At 42.6% G+C, this 25,452-nt stretch overlaps 1 protein-coding gene across 2 annotated transcripts in view; it reads right to left on the reverse strand.

Moving 5' to 3' along the window:
• Window positions 1-25,452, reverse strand: part of MYZAP (myocardial zonula adherens protein) — a 584,270-nt gene that overhangs the window by 226,324 nt on the left and 332,494 nt on the right. Inside the window, exon 14 of one of the 2 annotated variants that reach the window (XM_069222399.1) lies at window positions 14,578-14,619. The exons of the other annotated variant lie outside the window; for it this stretch is intronic. Coding sequence (XP_069078500.1) covers window positions 14,578-14,619 — 42 coding nt within the window. The remainder of the gene's footprint in view (window positions 1-14,577; window positions 14,620-25,452) is intronic. 2 annotated transcript variants of the gene reach the window in all.

Below are 25,452 nucleotides of genomic sequence, written 5' to 3' on the forward strand. Positions count from 1 at the left end.
CCATCGCGGGACAAATGCTGTGTTTGACATGCAGCTCTGCTGGCACTAATCTACCAGCTTCACGAAAGGATTGCAATTTACACAACAGGCTGACTCCTGATGCTGCTCTACAGGTATGAGGGCTTTGGCTAACCTCTTAGATCGGACAAAGGAGAGGAGACACCCACTATGCTCTCAGTATAGACTTAGGGCTATGTCGTAACTTCTAGAAATCATTTATCGTGGTTAGTTTGATCATTCTCTATATCTTGTTCATAACGCTGGTTGCTTTGTTTAATCTGCCTAAGTATCACAGCTCATTCTCTCTATCCAAGACTATGATTGTTCACTAAATGTATTTGAAGCTTCTCTCCTATCTCTCTTGTATTTTCCCCTGGGCATACATGAGTAATGAAATGAAAGGGTAAGATCTGTTTCCACAACTTCCTTGGGAGTCAGAGTGTCATGTTTAAGTTGCCACAATCACCTTCCACCTCAGTAAGGTTAAGGATGTAGGTGAGGCACTGTGAGCTCACCAGGAATTGGGCTGACAGTGTTTAATGGTGTGGACCCATTACTTAGTAGGAACAGTACAACATGGCACCACTAATGTTCATACTTCAGATACTTATTTAAGGGGTCTTGTGAGTAGTTTCTCTTGTGTGCCCAAGGTCTCCTATTCACCTTATAATGGAGACGTCCACGGTGTTCGGGATTAAATCCTCCTCCATATTATAGGAAGCACCTATATTTGTAGGTTGTTAAAGCTTGAACCTTTACAAGGATACCCCACCTTAGTACTCCATCCCTGAATTCTATACATCAAAATGGCGAATCCAATTAATATTCCTGTTAACTGTAGACGTGTTGTTACTTTACAATTAAATTTGCATTGGCTACCTAATGAGGGTGGAGATGTTACCTCCATGGCTGAAGCTCACTATGCATACAAAACTGAAGTATTTTACTTAAGGGCCATTTACCTGCAGTCGGTGCTAATACAAAGACATTTTACACATACACAGCGGCCAACATATCCTAACATACAGAATGTAGCTGTGGGCGATTTATGCCTTTATATAATAATGTAGTTAGATTATACAGACATTTAACACAGCTAGTTATGCATACATTAACAGCTGTCCCAGTGAGGGCTACTCAAGCTGTCCAAGCACAATTGGCTAGGCTTGGGATTAACCCAGTAACTATCAATGCTATCATGGGTAAAGTACCCATCAGGAGGCAGGAAATTTCGTTCTGGATTGCTCAAAAACAAAGCAAAAACAACAAGTGATGGACGGAATGCTGAACATTGTCAAACATTCACCCCCAGTACCATGATCTGGGGCTAAATCCATCGTTTTTTTGCTGCCCATGCCATTCCAGTTTTGACCCAGCCATATGCAAATCAGTCTTGACCCTGTTCCCCATGGGAACAGTCCAGCCCGAACTGCTAGGCCAGGTCTTCCCTGGACTGGAAACAAGCATCCTGGGACCGGTTTCGGGGTTTCACCCCTCATCAGCCAGGCTAGCTTGAATCCAGTGGCATGGGAAGTACGGGACCCACGTCTGGGCATACCCTTCCCACTTAGGGCGACAAAGCAAAAACAACAAGTGATGGACGGAATGCTGAACATTGTCAAACATTCACCCCCAGTACAATGATCTGGGCCTAAATCCATTGTTTCATTGCTGCCCATGCCATTCCAGTTTGGACCCAGCCATATGCAAATCAGTCTTGACCCTGTTCCCCATGGGAACAGTCCAGCCCGAACTGCTAGGCCAGGTCTTCCCTGGACTGGAAACAAGCATCCTGGGACTGGTTTCGGGGTTTCACCCCTCATCAGCCAGGCTAGCTTGAATCCAGTGGCATGGGAAGCACGGGAACCACGTCTGGGCATATCCTTCCCACTTAGGGCGACAAAGCAAACGCAACAAGTGATGGACGGAATGCTGAACATTGTCAAACATTCACCCTCAGTACAATTATCTGGGCCTAAATCCATTGTTTATTTGCTGCCCAGGCCATTCCAGTTTGGACCCAGCCATATGCAAATCAGTCTTGACCCTGTTCGGGCTGGACTGTTCCCATGAGGAACAGGGTCAAGACTGATTTGCATATGGCTGGGTCCAAACTGGGGTGGCATGGTAAGCAAAAGAACAATGGATTAAACCCAGATCTGTGACTGGGGGTGAGTGTTTGACAATGTTCAGCATTCCGTCCATCACTTGTTGCTTTTGCTTTGTCACCCTAAGTGGGAAGGGTATGCCCAGACGTGGGTCCCGTGCTTCCCATGCCACTGGATTCAAGCTAGCCTTGCTGATGAGGGGTGAAACCCCAAAACCTGTCCCAGGATGCTTGTTTTCGGTCCAGTGAGGACCTGGCTTGGCAGTTCGGGCTGGACTGTTCCCATGAGGAACAGGGTCAAGACTGCTTTGCATATGGCTGGGTCCAAACTGGGGTGGCATGGTAAGCAAAAGAACAATGGATTAAACCCAGATCTGTGACTGGGGGTGAGTGTTTGACAATGTTCAGCATTCCGTCCATCACTTGTTGTTTTTGCCTTGCTCAAAAACAAACCAGCTTGAAGCAGTGTTTCCTCATATGCCTACCAAGATAAACATGGAATTCTCAGCATGCGCTTGCCACTTGGATTCATATCCTTTATAGATGACTGTGCTACCTGGAGTGCAGTTTTCCTGCAATACATAACTCATGGTACACATCACTTTCTGTTTTACCTGAAGTGCTAAAACAGATTAAAAATTAATACAGGTCTGCCCCTGCCCTGGACTTGGGGATAAAAGTATTAGGCAACTTTGCCACAGTGTCCTCAACTATTTTAGGAAAGGGGAAGCAGCAGCACTGGCACTTCACCAACACCTGCCACAGGCTCCACTGGTAGACCAGGAGAGCCAGCTACCAAATATGATTGCAAATACCTATAAATCTATAGGTCAAGATAATTTGGGGGCCAGACCACATATGCCACAGCTTAAAGGTAGTTCTGACAAAGTCAATATCAAGAAAGCATCAAAGGCTTCTAAGAAATGCTGGGATAAACAAAGAAATAATAAAGAAAACAAAGTCATAAGGAGGGTCTCTGCAACCGGAGAGGTCTGAAAAATGAAATAATGTAGGCAACTGTGATACTTTAAATCAACCTAACAGGTACCAATACACGGATACACACCCTTCTCGTTCCTTTCAGGACTCATCTGACAAACTGTCTGAGAGACAGAGACAGTCAGAAAGCAGACAAGAAGATACTGAAAAAGACTCACAATGCTCGACTGACATCTTCATAAAAAGAAACTTCCACAACAAAAACCCCAATTCAGAAAGAAGGTGGTTGCGGGAATTTCTGAAAAATATGCTGCATATACTGAGAACATTTCTTCAGAACAGGATGTGGGCAGTGACTCTGCTAGACAGCGTGGAAGAGGTCACAATAGTTTGCTAGAATCATCAAGAATTTCTGGATGCAGAAAGCAACAAATGACTACATAGAAGTCAAAACCCCAGATTAGCAAGTTTCCCCTCCCAACACAAGCGATGCCCGGGACATCTTGTTTGGGGTCACGGGCAACAAGTTTTTATGTTTACTTTGTCCTTGGGACAAGTGGGCCCAACCCCCTGCAGCACAAACCCTTTGGCTGCCTGTTTACAGAGAGTGGAATTCTCTGCAGTTGAGGTAATGTGTTTCCAAAAGATAATGCTGTTCGAACTTGTATTTATGGTTCATTATTTGAAAGCCTTCATTATTAGGGTGAGTGCTGTAAATAAATGTTTTAAGGTCACACTTCACTACTGACGTTGGATCCAGTACAAAAAAAAAAAAAACGTGTACACACATGTTTGAAAAGTTTAGGCTAAGAGGCTAAGTATAATGCTCCCAGAATGCTCTCTGATTATATGCAAATGAAGTGTCATTTAGTAAAATGTGTTGATGCATGCTAGTATTTCCCAAAAATATTTCTAATGGAAAATCAGTGTAACCATTTTCAACACGATTATGGGAAGCATGAAAATAAACAAACACTGACAAAGCCAACTGATCGGACATATTTTTATAAGTCTTTTAGTTTCATCAATGCGAGTCTTGTTTTGACATGGCTTTTGTAACACTTTATTGTTGTGGGAGCTACCAGGCCCTCAACATGGCAACAAACATTGGCAAAACCCCCCAAAAAAGTTTTTGAACTCTTAAAGCACACGTTGCCACCAGCGGCATAACAAAGGCCCCGCAGCCACCCTCCAGAGGGCCCCTTCAGCACAGCACCTGCCCTGAGTGAGTCTGGAGAGGGGGCTCCTCCATGTTCTTTGCAAAGGGGCACCCTCCAATTTCGTTACGTCACTGATTGCCACTGTAGTTCCTGACACTGAACAAAACTACTTTGTGTGGCAATATGCTCCTTGTGGAAGAGCAGAATGCGATCACTCACAGTAAAGCCAGCCGAAAGAGAGAGAAATAGAAGTTTAATAAAAACAAAATGTCTTTGTTAACACCAGACCTAATTAGGGACCAAGACCCACATGTAGGTAGCTTTTTGCATGTCGCAAACAGTGACTTTCGCTGTTTGCGACGTGCAAAAAGCACATTGCGATGCACAAACCCAGTTTTGCGATTCAGTAACCTGGTTACCGAATCACAAAACGGGTTTGCGACTCGCAATTAGTAAGGGGTGTTCCCTTCCTAATTGCAACTCGCAGTGCAATGTAGGATTGTTTTGTGACCGCGAACGCGGGCGCAAACCAATCGCAGTTTGCACCCATTTCAAATGGGTGCTAACACTTTCGCAAAAGGGAAGGGATCCCCATGGGACCCCTTCCCCATTGTGAATGTCACTGTAAACATTTTTTCAGAGCAGGCAGTGGTCCTGTAGACCACTGCCTGCTCTGAAAAAATGAAACGAAAATGTTTCATTTTTCGTTTTTGTTATGCATCTCGTTTTCCTTTAAGGAAAACAGGCTGCATTACAAAAACAAAACAAAAAAAACTGCTTTATTGAAAAGCAGTCACAGACATGGTGGTCTGCTGTCTCCAGCAGGCCACCATTCACGAGGGGGTCGCAAATTGCGACCCACCTCATGATTATTCATGAGGTGGGCATTTGCGAAGGCCTTGCGAATCACAGATGGTGTCAAGGACACCATCCTACATTCCGATTTGCGACTCGCAATTTGCAGGTCATAAATCTGAACCTACCTACATGTGGCCCCAAATTCTTAAAGAAAGTCACAAAAGTGCACCCATGGTATATGTCGTACCCCTATAAAATATTTGTGAACTGTATTTTATCATGGGTAAATACGATGTGTAGATTTGCTCATGTGAAAATCCATTGAGCATTTGCAAGTTCATTTTCCCTCCAGCCACTTTCTTCCCAACCCTGGAAGAAGTTATAATTCTGCCATTGTCAGGAGTAAATGTTCAACCTTTCTTATTATGGGAAAATATTAGAGAGAAGCTGGTAAAAATCTTTAAAACATGCAGGTTAGTAGGTTTGCAGACTCAAAGCCATTCCAGCCCTGGAACTATTGCTTACTGCTTCCTCCAGCCCCAGTATGCAGATCTGCAGAAAGGTGGCAAAATAAGGAAATTGCTACAGTAGGGATTGAAACTCCAAGTAGTCAAGCCCTACTATGGTAGTAGCCCTGGCATAATCAGAGAGGCTATTAATTGCTGCCATAATTTGTCGCCACACTACATGGCACCAAAGGGACAAGTAGATCTTTTTACAGGACAAGTAGATTTGAGAATCAACCTGTCCCCTGGACAAGTAGATATTTTAATAAATTCCACACCCCTGAAGCGGAAAACGTAATATTATCATCTTTCTCGGTCCTTGTTCCTGAAGAAGTAAAAGAAGCCTACACTGTAAAATCTCCTTGCACAAGCCCCTGCACTATACTGCAACCATGTGGGCTGGGACAAGGACTCACTTTATTATGTAATACCCATAATGCCCAGTGCACAAGTGGACCCACAATAGCCAATTAAACATAAAGCAAAAGCTCCAGTGTGAACGATTCTCTCATAACTCGAGTTCCAGGCAATAACTGAAGTTTGTTTATCTCAAAAGAATTACTCTTTGCATAAACAGTCATAAATGCACATTTGCAAAACAAAATTCTCACAGAACAGCTTTAATGAAAAATACTGTTCGTAAAAAATACAAAAAGACCCTGGATATTTCCAATGGGTTTTTCTGCCAAAACATAGTGCCTGAAAGAAGGGATCTAACTGATTTTTCCATGCTCTGCAGTGGCTCCCTTAAGGTTATAAGAGCAGTCAGGGACTGCATGATATTGATCCAGAAGCAGTGTCCTATGCTGTTATCTATCTATCTCATCGACAATGACCTAAACACTCACCTAGCTAGGGTTGATCGCATTGTTTCGGGATTTGCTGAACATGGCTACAAATTCAATTGAAAAAGAAAACAAAAACTAATATTGCTTTTCTCAGTGTGAGAATGCATCAAACCTTTTTATGATTTAATTTGTCCAGATTTTTCAAGTAAACATTGGACACCAGAACATACACAAATTCTCAGATCACTACAGACTGACTTGCTTGCATCATGACACTTGCATACCTGTGGCAATAAAACAAATGTAGTCATCCGGTTAATACCTGGTGCCACTGGTTTCACCTATGTCCCATTTAATGAAGGTGAAAGAACCAACTGCATATAGATCACATCTATATTCTAATGCAGAAATGTTTTGTGCATCCACTGAAAATGTTTTGATTGCTGTTCTGATGGCTGTCATAAAGGAAAGACCATTGGCTTATTCTGAAGTTCTGTCATACTAATATGCAGTCCTGTTACCTTAGTAGGAACCATATAACCCATACTTCTGAGAGAGGGAGGGGGTTGTTACCTTACTGTGGGAAACCTCAGTGTAGACTTCTATGCAGACTACTCATTGTAGCTACATTCTGCTTCTTGCCCTCTATGTGGCTGCCTCCCAATCCCAACCTTTTGGGCCCCAGCCGTTCCAAAATGAACAAGGCTAAGCCAAAATCCTTCAGTAAACACCATTTTCCTAACTTTCTACTTGCAGATGTGGCCAGAGGATGGGGTTAGAACTGGGGTGGCTTTGAATTTCTATGATAAATGCAACCCGATTCCTTGGCTTGCCCCCATTCCTAGGCAGTAATGTCACTGGTGCTGCTGCCATGGCATAAAAAGTCAACTGATCCACCCAGAGAAGTGGATTGATCCATAGGCAGTGAGGCTGCAGCAGAGAAGTGGCAACAACATGCAACAGACAAGTAGATATCTGCAGGTTTACATGAGGTATGCTTAAAGAGAATAGGTTATTGTGCACAGACTAAACAGAATCTGCACTTATATTATTTAAATGTTGGTATTGCATTCTGGTAGTTTCTGTGAGACCCTACTGCATTCTGGTACTTTCTGTGTTTCCCCATCACTGTCATTTACAAATTCCAGTTTTGGTCCTCAGTGAAATGCCAGTGTACTCTGGCACTTGCAATCTTTAATATTTTGTTTGAATTTGAGCCAGTATTACTTTGCTTCTAAGCAAAACTTAATTCACAAGTTATTGCCAAAATTCAAAGAAGCCCACCGTTTTAATAGTTATTCTTGCTTGAATGTCTCAAATAGTAAATGCCACATTCCTTTATTCAGAACAATTCTAGTACTTACATGCACAGATAACCTAATTCTTCTGGCAAAAACCCATGAACAGCTCATAGACAAAACAAAGCTGGGATCTGCCCTCATAAACATGATTTGCATAGACTCAAATTCTCAAATCCTACAGCATAATGAAAATGTCATGGTAGCAAAATCTGCTCACAGTGGCAGGTGTGTGGACATTGCAAACAACGTCCACCAGAAGAGGTTGGTGAACACCCACAAATGTGCGTGTTTCTGAGCATTCTTCATTTTGCCATGCCACATTTCTGGCGAAATGTGTTTAGCACATAATTAGTATGGATCGGAAGGCTGAGGGAAAGATAAGGAGGTGATGAAAAGCAACTGATACACACAAACAGAAATAGGAGTAACCCAAAAAGGTACTTGACCCATGAAGCCAAACCATTGTGACTTTCCTGCTAGGAATCGTCTGTCCTACTGTTCAATATTTCCCCAAATTGTTTAAAAGGTTCTGGTCTGCCACAACTTAACACATTTAGCCATTGCATCTATTCATGAACTTCACATCTTTCCATCTCCTCACAAATTCATTTTAAATGATTTGAATAATGAAAGTTTAAACATGGAATTGTTCCTACTTTTTTCTGTCTCCTACTATATGCTCCTAATCACACTCCTTGTTGTTTCCAACTTGTGTCTTCTGTTCTTCAACACATTTTTCCCCCATGATCTCTAGGATGGAATGTCTCCTCAACACCTGACTTACTCCTACTACCAACGTTTCACCTCTAAAAACTAAATATTTCACAAACTGACTTTAAAGAAAAAAAACGTATTATAGCTTTTCTTTATTCTTTCTGTAGTAATCACTTTTATCCATAGTATCCTAAAAAAAATATGAGTAGCAAATTTGGCCCGGTGTTGTACAAGAGACACTTTGCTGCAAAAACATGAAAAACATATTTTTACACTATTTCTATTCTGGTGCAATGCTTTATAAATGAATGGGGTCTTATGAATATAATCATCCTTACTAATGTTCCAACATATTGTGAAGGAATACTGTGCCAGTCTTTCCAATAAAAAAAAAGAATGATAAATGCACATTTTTTATTGTGCTGCGTGTCCCCTTAAATTAATACAGCTGTAGTGATAAAATCATCCTCAATAATTTGCTAGGCATTTCATAAAGAAATATTACTATCTATGCATTCCTCAACATAGAGAGGAAAAAATTACTCCAGTATACATTTCAAATTATCATATTTATAAGAAAAGACAGTCATGAAAAAAATATTATAGTTCATTGTTAAAACATCAGAAATCTTAGAAAAACTCCCTTGCTTTGCCAGTCTTTGCAGTAAACTGGTCATCTATTCAGTTTTGTCTGCCAATAGTACTATTTAAACAATTAAAGTAAAAATCCCTTCTTTAAAATGTTTAAAATAGAGATCCATTTAAAACTAGATGTGTAAATATTTTCAGTGTCATTTATTCTACTTTCATAAATGCAAATTAATCTGTACTTGTTTTATTATAAAATACATATTTACCATTTTATGTTTTCATTTACGTAAGCGTATATGCATGGGAGAGCAACACGGCAGACCAAGAAAAAGTGATGGGTGAGAACCGTTTGACTGTTATTAACTTATCCTAACATTAATTAACTGAGGACAAACAATCCCTTTTAGAACTTGGTTTGTCTTTCTGTCCAGTTGCAAATATGGATAATCCTAGACCTCATATTGATGTATTTTTGTTTATTTGTAAACTTAAACTTATGAAACTGTTTATGATGCAAGAAAAGAAATGCACAAATACTTTGCCTATTCTCCCAAGTCATGATCCCATGTATGACACATTGTGTTGGGGGTACAGTGAGGATTTAGCCACTCTCAGGGAGTTGGAGAATGGGGAGAGGGACTGGGCCACAGAGAGGGACCTTTTGGGTTCCCTAAATTTGGAACTTGATAGATCTAGCTCAAGTCATTTTAAACCCAAGTCTATGAGGTAGTAACTGGGGGCCTCATGCATATTTGGCAAGAAAGCAAGAATCATTATGCTGAAAATCTTAAGAAAAAACAGAGAATAGTCCTTATTACCTTAGGACAGGACCCTATCTTTGTTATTAAACCATATGATAAGGGATGCAGTGTGATGTTATGGGACATCAATAAATACTTACAGGAGGCAGAGAGACAATTGACTATTTATGTGAATTATGAGTTAACAACATATAATGCGTACAGAAAAGCCATATTAGAGTATCATACTCTCCTTGTAGATTGGGCTGAAAAAGGACTTCTGAGCACTGAGAAATTTCAGTTCTATATGTTAAAAAGCCAGTCGCAACATGTTTTTACATGTTGTGCAAGATTTACAAACCAAGAGAGAACCTACTTGTGCTCTAAGGTAACTATAACTCACACTCCTGCCATGCACAGTTTTTTAATGAATAATTTTACAACAAATTTACAGTGATATTATCAATTATGCTATAAAAGATGTCACGATTGCTGTAATATCTGGGGTAATTAGCAGTGCATGGTGAGGGTGCGAGCTATAGTTACCTTATGGCACACGTTGTAGTTATTTGAAATAACGAACTATAACTGGTGAATTTCTAAAGTTTTGTACAAGTAAATTAAGAACTTAACTATAACGTCCCTGTAACCCTTGTTTTTTTAAAGTGAATTTCTATGTTTTTAAAACAATTCTATTTCCTAACTATAGCGTCCCTAAAATCTTTGTTTTTTCTGTGAATTTTTATTTTTTTTAACAAATTAATTTTCATTACTATACGTTAATCCAACCTTCGCCGTGTGCAGTATGGGATGATGGCAGGGCTTGGCCAGCGGCCAGGTCTTGTGGCCAACCCCAATAACCACCCAACATTGCTCGCACACTGCCTTTGGCAACCAATCCCTTCTAACTAATCAACCATGAGATAGAGAAAGTGAGACATTGAGAGAGAGAGAGCGACTTAGAGAAAGATTTGACAGTGAAAAATTAACAGAGAGAGACAGAGTTTTCTTAGGCTTTGATGAATGATACACTAAGAATCGGATGTTTCTGAACAAATTGAAAAGAAAACACTTTTTGTCAATTAAAAAGAGTGAGACCACCTTTCAGTATGTAACTTAAATATTTATAATTGAAAAGAAACTAAAGCAGGAAATGACCACAGCCTCAACTATAATGGATCCCTTAACCTTTAGGGTGCATGTGTGAGGCCACTAAGCCACAGGTGACTCCTTACTATTCAGTGTCCAGACTTGCTAGTTTGATGCTTTGAAGTCATTGTATTGAGTGACCACTGCAATAATAATCTCTCTCTCTCTCCCTCCCTGAGAGAAAATGACAGTACTGCGGGGGGAGCCTCAAGACTCCTGCGGTCCTAGTTGACTCTCTGCATCCTGTGGGAATCAGCATTGCTTCCACAAGCAGGGAGCTGCTTTAATTAGCAGCTTGTTGCTTGTGAGAGCAAAGTTTTCATCTGTTTACCTACATGCATATTTGCGTGCACGGCAAAGAATGAAAACTCCGCTTTCTACTACTGACTTGCAGAAAGTGGAGCGTTTGTCTGACTTGGCGGGAGCTGTCAAAGCTCTGCCAAGACAGAGCAAACGGCTATGTCCCGGGCGTTCCCGGGACATAGCAGGAGCCAGCCCGTGGGTGTGGCGGTCCCCAGAGTCATCAGTGACTCTTCGAGGGGAGGCGCTTGGCCCCCTCCAACGATTTAAATAACTCTGGGGGTGGTGGTGGTCCCTGGGGCTGCGGGTCTGAAATAGATCCCCTATTTTATTTATATTTATGCCTGGGGAGGTGCCGGTCCCCAAGGCTGTATGGGGAGTGCAGGGCAGCCCCCTGCATTTAAATAGTTGTTAGCTCTGGGGAGGTGCCGGTCCCTGGGGCAGCGGGGGTACTGGGCAGCACCCCCATATTTAAACAGTTGTTAGTTCCTGGGGGGGCTGGGTGGCCTCCCCATTTCATTTAAAATGTATCCCTGGGGCATTAATTATAACTAAAGCCCTGGGGAGTGCACCCCCTGCATTTATTATAACTAAAGCACCAGGAGGTGGCAGTCCCTGGGGTTGCATGGGACCACGCGGTCCCCAGCACTCATTTTAGTTTAGAGTCCCAGGAAGATGATGGTCCCTGGGGCTGCAGGGTAGGTCTGGCAGTCTCTTGCATTTCCTTGTATTTTTGGCCCCGGTGAGGTGGCAATCCCCAGGGCTTCAGCAAGCTCAGGAGCAGGGGCCCCATGCCCTTCCCTCCTTATTTTTGACATGACTACGGGACCTGGCCCACCCGGGACTTAATTGTTTTTGCCACGGACTCACCGATCCACCACAGATTTGCAGCAAAAATGTTTTTAAAAATGCTTTTTTGCCCTGGGGTAGCACCAGAGCTAAGGGGTAACGGTGTCCCTACCCTGGCCCCCCTTCATTTTTGTATCTGTTTTTTGTGGGACTCGGCTGAAGCAGAGTCCCAAGATGGCTGCCAACACTCCCTGATTGTAGTGTTGGCAGTCAATCAGACCTCTGCATTTCCCTGACCAAGCTTATCGTTTGCAAACCCTTCACACCTTTAGATATCTATATTTATTTTCATCTTTAATATCTCAAAAACTACTGAACAGATTTGCATCATATAACAAAAAGCTCTCTTTCCGGACCCAGAGCTACCCTTTTGCCAAATTTGGTGTAATCCCATCCAGCGGTTCGGGCTGCAATCGTGTTTAAAATCCCAATGGGAATTATAATTGGGAACACACTTTTTTTTACCCTCCCATTTTCTCAGCCCGTGCTTGACGGATCACCCAGAAACTTCCCAAGACCAACAAGATTAATGGGAACACTTTTTTTGGAAATGTTTTCTTTAATAACTCCAAAACTACTGACTGGATTTACACCAAAATACAAACAGGGCTCTTTCTGGACCAAGATCTTGCTTTGTGCCAGATTTGGTGTTATTCCATTCAACGGTTTGGGCTTTAGTTGTGTCTAACTTTTGTATTTAAAATAACACAGGAAGCACACATTTTTTTTGACCACCCCTTTTTTCTCAGCCCCCGCTTGACCAATCACCCCAAAACGTACCATGCAGAACTAGACAACGTAGGGGGGCGGTACAACCGGAACAACGACTCCAGAACAATGACCTTCCATGTTAACGCAAGCGGAACCATGCTTGCTTTAACGGTTCAATTTTTTTCCGCCTTAACCACGCATATGTGCTGAACAACACACATGCATGGTTAAGGCAGACAAAAAGTGAGTCACCATCGGGAGAGGACGCAGTCAGGTAAGCAGGGCTCGGGCAGGGTTGGGGTGGTAGTTTTTAGGGGTGGGGGTGGATTGAGGGCTTCAGGTGCGGGGAGGTGGGGGGAGTTTGTTTTTTTAGGGGCGGGGGATCATGGAAGTTCTGGTTTTTAGGAGTGGGAGATCAGGGCAGTTCTGTTTTTAGTGTTGGGGGAGGTCAGGGTAGTTTTGTTTTGGGGGTGGGGGTACTTTTGTTTTTGGGGGCGTGGGTGGGAGATCGGGGGTAGTTTGTTTTTTGGGGGTGGCGGGTAGTTTGGTTTTTGAGGGTGGTGGGATCGGGGTAGTTTCATTTTTGGGGTGGGGTGGTTGGGGTAGTTAGTGTTTTTGGGAGTGAGAGGTCAGGGGTTTTAGTGTTTTTGGGGACGGGGGCATCAGGGTAGTTTGGTTTTTGGTGGTGGGGGATCGGGGTAGTTTGGTTGTTGAGGGTGGGATAGTTTGGTTGTTGGGGTGGGGGTTATTTTGTTTTTAGGGGCAGGGTAGTTTTAGTTTTGGGGGTCGTGTTTTTTTTAGGCTGGGTGGGGGGTTGGGGTAGGTTATCGAGGTAGTTTTATTTTTAAGGTGGGTGGGGTGGTCGGGGTAGTTTTATTTTTAGGGCGGGTGCGGGGGGTCTGGGTAGTTGTATTTTTAGGGTGGGTGAGGGGATGGCATGCTAAAACCACGCATGCCGTTCCACACATGCCTTTAGTAGGCATGCCTTTACAATGAAAAATCGTAGTAAAGGCATGCGTGGTAAAGGCATTTGTGGAAGCAACGCGGTCGTTGTCCGACCGCGTTGTTCAGGCATGCATGGCTGGCGTATGCATTGTTCCATCATTCATTCAACGTAGGGCAATTGTTTTGGAACATCTGGTGAAGATTTGTCAAATGGCGCTAAATCTATAAGCAAACCAAAAAATGATTTTCCTATGGAAATTAGGTCCTAACTATAATTACCTACTGGTGACCACCAGTAGGATGCATGGACACAGACAGACAGTCAGACAAACAGACAGACAGACAGAGAGACACACACACACAAACAGATATAAATATTCTTGAATAAGGTCAAATAATCACTACAAATTGATTAAACTGTTATATGGAATGAACCACACACATTTTGCACCAGTCCATATTACAAAACATTTTTGGCCTACGATAGAAATGGGAACATGGAATAAAGAACCAATGCTAAACTCATTTAATACAGCCTTCTAAATCAGTTTATGTTTGTTTTAGATATTTGGAAAATGAAACCATACTCTAAACAAAGTGAACTTGTATTGTTTTTACTACTCAATTAAAACGAAAAAAATGATTTTTTTCCTTGCATATAATCTTTCACATTTATAAAGTGGATCTTTTCTACTTTTTATGTAAAGACAGTAACAATAATGAGAAATCATTTTGTCACATCTTAGCCACTGAGCAAATACTGGTTGCTCCATTCCCTTTTAGACACAGAACAAAAACGGTAGACACGAAGGAGTGCTTTTTTTATACACTGGTTCATAATTTGTGTAATATGCCCCCCCCACCCCCCAGTATTTGTGAATTTTGTTTTGCAAGTTTCCTGGTCTACTGTTTCAGAGAGTACAAAGAATAATAATACAGTTAAATGCTGCTCTACTCAAGCAAATTAGAAAGCTATTACCATAGTGAAGTCTGTTCTTCAGTTAGGTCACTCGAGGGGGTGCTGCAAAAAAAATAAAACAAAAACACATACATTAATTCATACTGAACACTAGAATGTTTCAATGTTTCATATGCTAATTGTATGTAATTTACAAACTTAATATCTCTTAATACTCTGTGTATTTTACCTTAAATTGTATTGTTTAATTCATTCATGTAACTTCAAATATAAACATAAAGTAAGTTTTTTATTGTGAAAATTTGCAGTGACATAAATAGTGGTATGTGAAATTACTCTTTTGGAGAATTATCCCTTTTGAGATAACTTTGTCCCCTTAAATTATGTCAAGTGCCTCCCAGCACCTTCAGTAATTTCCTACATTATAACCAGCAATACCTTGGATGCTGAGATTTTTAAGGCCATACTTACAATGTAACAAGTTAACACATTTCAGAAAACAACTTCCCACTCATAAACAAAGTCACGGCCTGTTGTACCATTCTTGTGCGCAAAGCAGGAATGTGCGCATTGCACATCGATTGGTTTGCAAACGAAGATCGATTTGCTATGTAACCTTTACAAGGTCGTCACAGCATAATTTGACTTTTCACAGTCAGTCTCAAGATAACATGCCTAAAAAATATTAACTAGAAAGGCCTTATCTTGCAACCCCATGTCAATGCCAGAAAGACAGGTGATGGTGGCCTGCAAGGGGCAGGGCTGAATTTGTTTACCCACAGAGACACATTTTTTAAAGCATCCAGTTAAAGGAGGAGCTTTAAAAAGATGTTTCTGAAATGGAAACACATTGGGAGGTGTAGGTAGTGGCCACATGGTAGACTGCCTGCTCCCCTCAATGCCTTCCATAATGATTTCCAAAGATAAGTTATCCGGTTGGGACAGCTTCCCCTTTGCAAACCAATTACTACCCCAACTTGAGAGGTAGTATGTTGCAATCAAAGATGGTTACTCATGGGTTCTAAAAAAAAGTAGGTTTAATAGCTTAGTTGTAGGTTACATATAAAGCCCCTCCAGGAGCAGCATCCTGCCGTTCAGCCTGTCTCACTCCAACTGTCCACTCATACAAACATTGTCAACATTCCAACCATACAATGACCGCAGTAGCTGGCTGAGCAGCAGGGAATATTAAGCTGGTGGGAAGAATGCGTAAGATACAAGAGGCCACAACATAGTAAGTTTTCAATGGTTTGCAGCAGCACTTGATGTAACAAACCAAATATTCATTCCTTTGCAATGCGCAAGGAGAAGAGGAATGTCTCTTTCATACCCCATGCTCTGTGCTGTTTGGAAATGGTCACAAATTCCCTTTTCTAAGTCCTTCTGACCAGTAAAAGAGGTTTAGGTACATTGTGAAAAGGTTTTTTGTGGTTGCTACAGGCTGATTCACAAGCTTTGCAACCGCAAAAACCTTTTGTACATAGTGCCTTAAATGAAGAGTTCACAAATGCCATGGCAAATGGCCTTTGCATATTTCCATCATGCACAGGTGAAGGTGTAAGAAATTTAATGAAAACAAACTCAAAATGGGTGCCTGCAGAATGAGTTCAATGAGTTCTGAAAACTATGAAAACAACTGCAGGATGATGAAATGGAATCATGATGAAATGGACTGGAAAAGGGCACCACAAAAGACACCCACACACTTGATCTAAAACGTGTAAAAGGCTCAAATTAGAAAGACTAGCATAACTGTGACATAAAACAATCTCACAGTCAAAATGAGAGAGTACTCCATTTACAGACGCAAATGAAGAAACTAAAAGAGTACAGATAGGCTGCATGGTAGGCTCAGAAGGAGTGTAGAAACAGCTCCAGAAATGGGACACAAAATGGGAAAGACCAGTAAGGCCTTGCGCAAGTGCAAAGTGCATAGATATACACCATGCAGGGTATGTTAGAAGGGGAAAGAGAGCGAGCACTGAAGTAGAACTGGAACGACAAGGTAAAAGGAGCAGATGTTCCTGTGTGAACAAAGATCAAAAATGGATGCTAGAAAACAATCTGACAGGTGAACTGGAGGCAGAACTATCAACTGCATACCAAGGCAGCCAAAGAACTGCGCAACAGAAAGCACAGATGATAATAGAAGGATCCTGCTAATATTTAAGAGTGTTGGCGAGATTCAAACCCCTGTAGAGGGGTAGCCTGCTGCACCAAAGACAGTGGACCTAGACACAAGGCTAGAGCTCCTTGAAATCACAAAGTAACCAAATCATGGCACGCCAGAAGGAATATGAGGGTAGGAAGAACATGGAATTGGAGACCCTTGAAGAGACAAAAGTCTGAAAAGAGTGAGGGTCTGTGAGAAGGTCCCGAAGGACGAAAAAACTATGGCTCATGCCGAGGAAGAAAGATAGGAAACATGCAAGGTGTAAACAACACCAGCTGTAAGCAAAAACACAGAACCATCTCGGAGGCAGAAGAATAGAGTGTCTGGGAGGGATCCAACAGAATCAATGCTAATTATCAATGACCAAGTAGATAAGAAACACTAGGGAAGGAACCCTAGAGGCATACACAGAAGGAGACCAAACTATTTGTTGGCAGCAAAATACCAAAACAATGGAAGGAATACCAACAACAGGAAACAAAAGATATTACACCTCCCAGGCCATCACCATGAACAAGGAAGGTGAGGGAGAAAAAGGGCACCATGCAAGTTGTAAAATCTTGCAGAAGCCAGTATTGGAAGTAGCACCATACACCAATCCTATTGAAGTGGGTTGGGGGGAGGGCAGGAGAAAGAGGCACCAGGAATAAAATGCAAGAATAAAGGATACCTCTGTGAAGGCCGCAAAGAGGAACCACACTCTCTCAAGAAGAGGGAGTATGATAATAGAACCCACAATATCCTGTGGAAAAGAAAGCAGGAACCTGTGAACAACAGCACGGGGAGGATCCAGCTCAGGAATGAGTAGAAAGAAGCTAGCAAGAAAACAATTTGAAATGGAGGAAGATACCCCCTAGTGAAATGTACAGTATCAGTACAGTACTACAGTATATATAATTTATTAATAATTTTTTTATTGTTTAAACTTTAGGTAAGCATGGAACACTAGGGACAGGGAAGCCAGTGCCTCTAAAGGTAGAAGGCACAATCATGGAGCTAGGATGTAATGGCCCTGGAAGAAAGTGACTAACAGTGGTTACGATAGAACCAAGAACACCCTAAAATACAGGGAGTGGAACTTGCAACAAGCACAATATGAGCCCATAGCAGAGGAAAAGCAGTAAAATGTAGAACCCATTGGAAAAATGGGAAAATAAACCTTCCTAGAAGACAGAAGACTAGGAAGGGACACCAGAGGTAAAAGACCCTACCAAAAATAGGCAAGAATTGGCTCCAGAAGGAGCACAACAATAAATGTCCACATGAAAAATAAAACAAGAAAAATGCATAAAATAGCATCTACTACCAAAAGCTCAAAGAGCGAATGTCCAACCCAATCTCTTAGCAACAGAGGTGAAAGGCAAAATGCCCAGGGTAAACCAGAGGAGAGGCAATGTTGGCAGAATGTACAACAAAAAGAAAACCACAAACTGTTATGAAAAGACCAAGCGGAGGCAGAAGATTTGCCAGGAAGCTGGCTAAACAAGAAGAGGGTTCTCCACCTGTCTCAGCAGTATAGACACTACCAATCACGGTGGGGTCCCGCCGAATGTAAGCGAAAGGGAGAGGTGAAACTCTCAAAGAAAACAGTGATAAATATACTGGAACTGTACTGTTACGGCTGTGGAGTCAACCCCCTGTACATAGGAGGCTGCTGCAGCCGAGGCACTAAATATACCTTGGAACCACTGCTCCACTGATAGGAGCAGCAGCATAGAATTAGCACTGTGTGCACCAAAGGATGCGCAAAAAGATCCAACGTGGATAACAAAGGTGCTACCAGAATACGAGTCTGAAGCGACCCAACTAACGTAGAAAACGTTATAACAAGCCATAGAGTAGAGAAGGGATGAGTGTTGGAAAATGGTTTATTGGTAAGGGCAGGTAAGTACCTACACTTAGTAATAGGCCACTAACCTCCACTTAGGTCCAGTCAGGTCTCAGTAAATTAAACCTAGCTCAACCCTTGGTAGCTTGGCAACGAGTGACAAGGCTTAATTTAGGAGACAAAGCGTGAAGCATTCATAAATCACAAAACGGTAATTAAATAAAACACAGGAATCAGTTTAAAGATCCAAAATCAATTTATAAAAATAGGAAATATTTTTATCTTAAAAATGACACCAAAATGAATACAATCGGATAAGGGGAACCGGAGATATGAATTTTTAAAGAATTAATGCTTTCTAGCGCATAGAAGCAACTAGCGCTCAAAGGGTTAAAAAAGGTCACACTGGAAAGGAACAAAGTCCAGAGTTCAGGCCACCCACAAGGTAACACTGTCACACTTACTTTCAGAAGTGTTTGATTCAGGAAAGTGGTCCAAAGTACCAGCCAAGGGTTCAAAGGCTTTGGTGTGCCTCTTGGGGTCTGGGACTACAACCCCCACAATCCACCTCTTCAACTTACGGAGTTGCTCCAAACGTCTCCAAACTTCTGGATCTTCTTCCAGAGGTCCTTTTTGTGTCCTTGAAGTGTCCACAACTTGATCTAAGGTTCCAAAAGCTCTGAGTTGCGCCTTGGGAGTTGGGACTACATTTCCCAGAATGCACCTGGTCAGAATCCTCAAATGGCCACTAGACGCTGGTCAGCTGGGCTCTGCTTGCAGGACTTGATGCAGGGGACTCTGGGCAGCTCCTTTGTACCTGTAGCAAACAGGGAGCCCTTCTTGAAGCAGTACAAGACAGGTAAAGTCCTTTTAGTGGTGAAGCCCAAGTGTACAGTTGGTACAGTCCTCCAAAGTGCAGTGTCCAATTGCAGGTCAGGGGTCCAGTAGGGCAGTCCTTCTTCTCCTGTAGTTCTTCCTTGTTGGAATCTGATAGGGATCTGAGGTGTGGGTGCAGGTCTGCCAGTTTTATCCTTGGGTGAAAAACAGGGGGGTCCTAGTTCTCCAATCAGGGGCAGGGTCCTTCCCCCCTGTGATAAACACTTTCTGGGAAGTGTGGCAAAAATCAATCCCAGGGAGCAACATTCCTCAAAAATCCATCATGGCTGAAGGTGATTTTTGGAGGTTACATCTGGCTGAGCCCACCCACTGGTGTGGCAAAAGATCCTAAACACACCCCCTCTCGTGCCCTCTCCTAATCTAATCAAGGGGGCACCTAATTGTCTGGGTTTGCAGGATCTGAGGGTGGTGCTGGGTTGCTCCAAATGTCCTTCTCTGCCTTTGAAAACCAGTTTGGCAGCCCCCTACCTTCCTGCTTCACCACCTGCCTAGGGGAAATCTCCTCCCCCAGGCACATCTCTTTGTGTGGAGCAGGGCCACTTCACACCTCATCAAAGCAGCCTGGCCAGGCTGCCAGAGGCTGGCCAATCAGAGCACAGCAGCAAAAACACTGCAGGGCTGAAGTTCGCAACTTTTCAGGTAAAGCTTAAAGCTCTTTACCTGAACAAGTTATATTAACTCCAACAACTCGAAGTTGTGGGATTTATTATAACAATTAATTTGATACCAAACTTCTGGTATCTGTTACTTGAGGGGACTTTTAAAATTAAAATAAAGTCTCCCAATTCTAGCCTATGGAGGCCATTCACTACAATGAGGGAAAATTAATTTGGCTGTTTTACCTCACCAGGGCTTATTAAACTATTTTATAAGGTCCCTGCTTATATTTACATGCCACCCAGCCCTAGGGGCACATAAGGCACTCCTTAGGGGTGACTTATATGTAAAAATAAGGTAGTTTAAGACTTTGGAACTACTTTTAATTCCAAAGTCGAATTTGCACATAACTTTAATTTAAAAGCAGCCAGTAAGGCAGGCCTGCCTTTAAAATGACACTGGGCACCAAAGCATGCTGGGGTCCCTAAACCTCCATGCCCTACCATATGCTAGGGACTTACAGGTAGGTTGACTTAGCCAATTATAATTAGCCTAATTTGCATACTGATTTTACACAGAGCACAGGCCCTGGGACTGCTTAGCAGTACACAGGGCACCATGAGGGTCAGGAAAACACCATCGAAAAGTGGAAAATGGGGGCAAAAAGTTAGGGAACATCTGCAATCAGCCCTGTTCTCTCACAATGAGTAAATGTAATAGGACCCACACCTGAGAGGAACTTGACAGTTCACATATTCATAACAAACGACCATGTGTGCTAGAAGAGGAAGTCCCCAGCATGGGAATCACGGAAACGATGCAAGGCATTATCTGCGTGTGCCCAAATAAACGACTTGCCATCAAATGGCATATCAAGTAGAGCATCTCGCAACAGAGATGAGGAGGGGGAAGCCGCCAACCAAGCCCTGCGATGTATGGCAACAGAAGCAGCCATGATACGTCCAATGGAATCAGTAGAATTCATACTGGATCAAACTGCAAGTTGAGCAGCCTGTTGACCATCTCTGATCAAAGACGTCAGAGAAGGGCAAACATCATCAGAAAGTGATGGTAGTAAATGTTCCACAGAGTCCCAAAGAGCATGGGAAAGAGGAAGTTTTGGTGGAACGAAGAGCGGCACTAGAGGAGGCAAAGAAACTCCTGCTGCCGGCATCCAGCTGCCTAGAATCTCTGTGGGGTGGAGTAGGTGGAACCTACTCCAGAGCATGAATGCCGAAAAAGCTGTTTGAGTAACAAACCCTGAGAAGTAGGTTGGTGGCAAAGACAGAAGGGGTCTTCCTGTGCCGGCTGATGTCTGTGTGAAATAGAACGATCCACCGAAGTACCAGAGACAGGCTGATTCCAGACACCTAGAAGTATGTCGTAGAGAACCTCGCAAAAAGTCAGAATGGGTTTGGTGTCGGATTGACCCGGAGTAAAAGATAACAACGGATCAGTAGACAATTGCACCGTAGGAATATGCAAAGCTAAAACATCAGCCACCCGCCTCAAAACATATGCGAATGCAGTGCTGGCCTCCGTCACCAAGCCAGGGGACGAACGCAGGCTAGACGCTTGGGAAGAGTCTAGACCACTAGCAGTTCCCAAATCAAGTACCCAATCCGAGGATGAACCTGGAATGGGCCACATAAGGGGAGCATGAGGCTGTGCAAGAGATTCAGAAAGTGGACCCAGCACAGAAGGCTCCGATAAAATCCCCAGCGCCGGTCCCGGCATTGGTGGTGACGTCGACCGACGTCGAGTGGGGTAAGCTTCCTCAGAAGCGGCGTCATCTGATTCTTGAGATGTCAATATAAGTACTTCAAGCGGAGTGAACGGATTTAATGGCACTGTGAGGGGCATCGGGACAAGAGTATCAGACGAAGGAGACATAGGTCATACTCGCCTACCAGACTCCGGAGTTGGACTCGAGAGTGTGAGCAGGCACCAAGGTGGAAACCGCCAGCAAAGACCCCCCCAAAACACTCCCCACCTCCATAGGGCCCGAAGGCGCTCCAGAGAGAGGGGAAGGACCAAAGATACAATGGAGGGACGTATAATAACGTCGCATTTGGTCCATAGTCGCATAGCGATGGGATATGGCGGAAGGGAGGGGGTCAACACAGGCGCGGACTCCACTGGAGGAGAACGCGGAGGCGGAGATGCCGAAGAGCATGCAGGCACCTGGGAAGACTAATTTGGAGTCACCAAAGGTCCAACCGAGGTTGACGGAACCATCCGAGAACGACTCCTGGAGAACTACCGGGACCGTGAAGATGAAGCTTCATGCAACGCTCCCTCAAAGACTTCGGCTTTAACGATGGCAGGCGTCACAGTCAGTTGCGTCATGATGAGACCCCAGACACCACAAACAGACGGAATGAGGATCAGTGGCCGACATCTGCCGGGAACTGGATCCACAGGGCTTAAACCCAGTTATATACACTGTTACAGCAGAAAGTAATTTAAAATACCCGACGTCGGGTAGAAAAGGCCAAAAGGGCCTGAGGTACTCGATACACCGGATCGGCGTTGCTGCATGGAAAAGAAGAAACTAACAGCGCATTGGAGGAGGAAATGTATGGACTCGCCGATGTAATGTCCGAGGCGACGTTGCTGCGGAGTTGCTCGACTCCCTCTACCAATGCGCGGAGGTACTGCTGAGGAAAAAATTCCAGATCCAGTCTGACGCCTGGGGAGAATTCTAAGATAAGGAATCTGCAGCTAGTTGTCTCTATTAGATAAAAAGGTTAACATGACTAGAACTCTAGCCCTTGCCATGCACAGTGATGTCACGAAGAACAAGTTACTTGCCTTCTGTAATTAATTATGCGGTAGAGACATATTCTATTTGCAGATTCAATGATGTCATAGAACATGTCATGAATGATGTAATATGTGAGGTGCTAATCAGTGCATGGCAAGAATGCAAGTTATAGTTAATTGAAACAACTAAAAGTGGTGAATTGTTGTGTTTTTTAGTTTGAAATGTTACATTTAAACTGACAATTTCGCCAAACAGAACATTACTTTAACCTTTGTTTTGTTCAGTGAATTTCAAGCTTTTTAAATGCAAATTAAAATTATATTACCATACCTAACTATAACTCACTTTAACCTTCGATTTCTTCAGTGAAATTCAACTTTTTTTGACAAAGTAATATTTTATTACCAAATGTAACCATGTCAACCCCCCACCGCACATGCCCTTTGGCCATGTGCAATTTGGGGCTGGTGCCAGGACCTGGTCTGAGTACTTGCTGGACACCTAGAAGAGTAACACGAACCCGTGTCCTGATATACATACATTTTGAACTTTAATTCCTCAAAAACTACTGAACCAAATCACAAAAAAGTGGTTTCTGTGTAAGGATCTAGCATTCAGCCACACGGAGTGTAATTCAGTTCAGCCATTTGGTATGTAGTACTGTTCAAAAATCCCTATGAAAGTTGCCTGGGGAAACTGGGTTTCGGTACACCCTTTTTTCTCGGCCCCTACTTGATGGCTCACCCTGAAACTTTCAAGAAAGGAGCTCTTCCTATAGTTACTAGATCTTAACTAGAATTACACAGTGGCGACCGCCACTCTTGAGTTATAGCTAGTTCGGAATTTCCAAAGAAAGATCGCTTTTTGTTTTGCAAATAAACTTTGTCGCCATTTGACAAGGCTTCACAAAACTTTCAAAAATAAAAGTTCCTTCACTTCTTCCTGGAAAGTTTTGGGGTGATCAAACAGGGTTTAAAATGTATAAACATTTGTTACTGTGCGGTCTGATTAGTCCATTTGGGACTGACAATGTGATTGGTAACCACATCATTAAAAAAAATGTTGCGGCTGCCATTACAGGACTTGGGGACTCCGTCCCAGAGACCCGTAAATATTTTCAAAACCAAAGAGAAGTGGCAAGTTATGGATACCCTATCCCTTTATGCTTGTGTGGAGGATACCAGAAGGACCCCTGCCCCCACCAGGACAAAACTGAAAACAAACTTGGGGGGTCGTCATGACATCCATCCCATGGGGCTCCTGCAGGACCAATAAAAAAAAAGCATAGAAGAGGATTGGGAGCAAAATGCCTTGTAGGGCATGAGGGTGTTGGACCCATGTGCTTTGCTGTAGAGGCTGTGTCCAAACGCATGCCACATACAGCTTTTGGCTATGCACAACATGGGGTTGCCCGCCAATGGATTTTAAGTATGGTAATAAGATCTTACTTTATGTTAAAACATCAAGAGAAAATCACTGAAAAACAAAACAAAATTAAAGTGACTTTATAGCTAGGTGAAAATGTTTGTCAGTATGTCATGTTTTAAACACAACAAACACTGAATTTGCCCAGTTCGAGATTACTGAGCTAACTGGAACTTGCACCACAGCCATGCCTCTGGGTCCTGCATCCTGAGAATAATAAAATACATAAAGGGACAGTGTGAGCACACCCTGACACTCAGCAACATTTTAGAGTGGCAAACGATCTCTCTCTTGTTTGAGCTTTGTCTGACCAAATATGGACAACATTTTGTGGCAGTATAAAGAGGACTCGAGGTCATGGTCCTGACAAACACGTTGTAGTGAAGGCCAGATTTTTAGGGTCAAAAATAGGAGCAGGCATAAGGATGATAAAAGATTTTAGTCACAAAATACATAGTTTGTTGGTGGTGTTATACTCATTTGATGAAATCTGCTGAGTTTCCAGGTGATTTTACAATGTGAATAATGCCACCACCCCCTGCAGGAATCTGATGAACTATGTTTGGGGCAAAATGTTTTTCCCTCCTGACGTTATGAAACATACTCCAGAAGCTAAAATGAAAGTTTTCTTTTTTATTTGCTCACACTATTTTTCTCAGTTATGTGAAATCAAAGTCCGACATTCCAAGGAAAACATGTACTTTCAACAATAGCAATCTGCCAGTTGATTCCTCCTTATTTTACTGCAACTACCCAGTGTTGTAAGGAACAACTATAGTGCTAACATTCAATATTTCTGACAAACAAGTAGCAAAGCTGATGCCATCTTAATGGAACCAATTCTGTAAAACCCAAAGTAATTACTTATGAAATTAACAAAACGTTCGGCTTTTTGTCATAGTAAATATTTTTAGTGGTGTACAAACCTAAAAATCAGGACACATTTTCTATGAGTTCTCACATATCTTTCTTATACAGGTTAGTAAAATATTCTGATATGCAGACTGAAATGTACTTTCAACAACAGTGGCAGTCTGCCATTTAACTCCCCAGTGTTCTACTGCAGCATTCCACATTGTTGTAATAAACAATTAGGACACTAACATTCTGTATTTATGAAAATAATGTGGCACTCTAGAAGCCATTTTGATAGATTCAGAGCTGTAGAACCGAAATCATATCCTTTGGAATCAAACAAATTTAGTTTTTTGTTGTAATAGAAATTAAGCTTAAGGTTCCACAAAGCTA

The sequence above is a fragment of the Pleurodeles waltl genome, chromosome 3_1, assembly GCF_031143425.1.
Source record: "Pleurodeles waltl isolate 20211129_DDA chromosome 3_1, aPleWal1.hap1.20221129, whole genome shotgun sequence".
NCBI lineage: Eukaryota > Metazoa > Chordata > Amphibia > Caudata > Salamandridae > Pleurodeles > Pleurodeles waltl.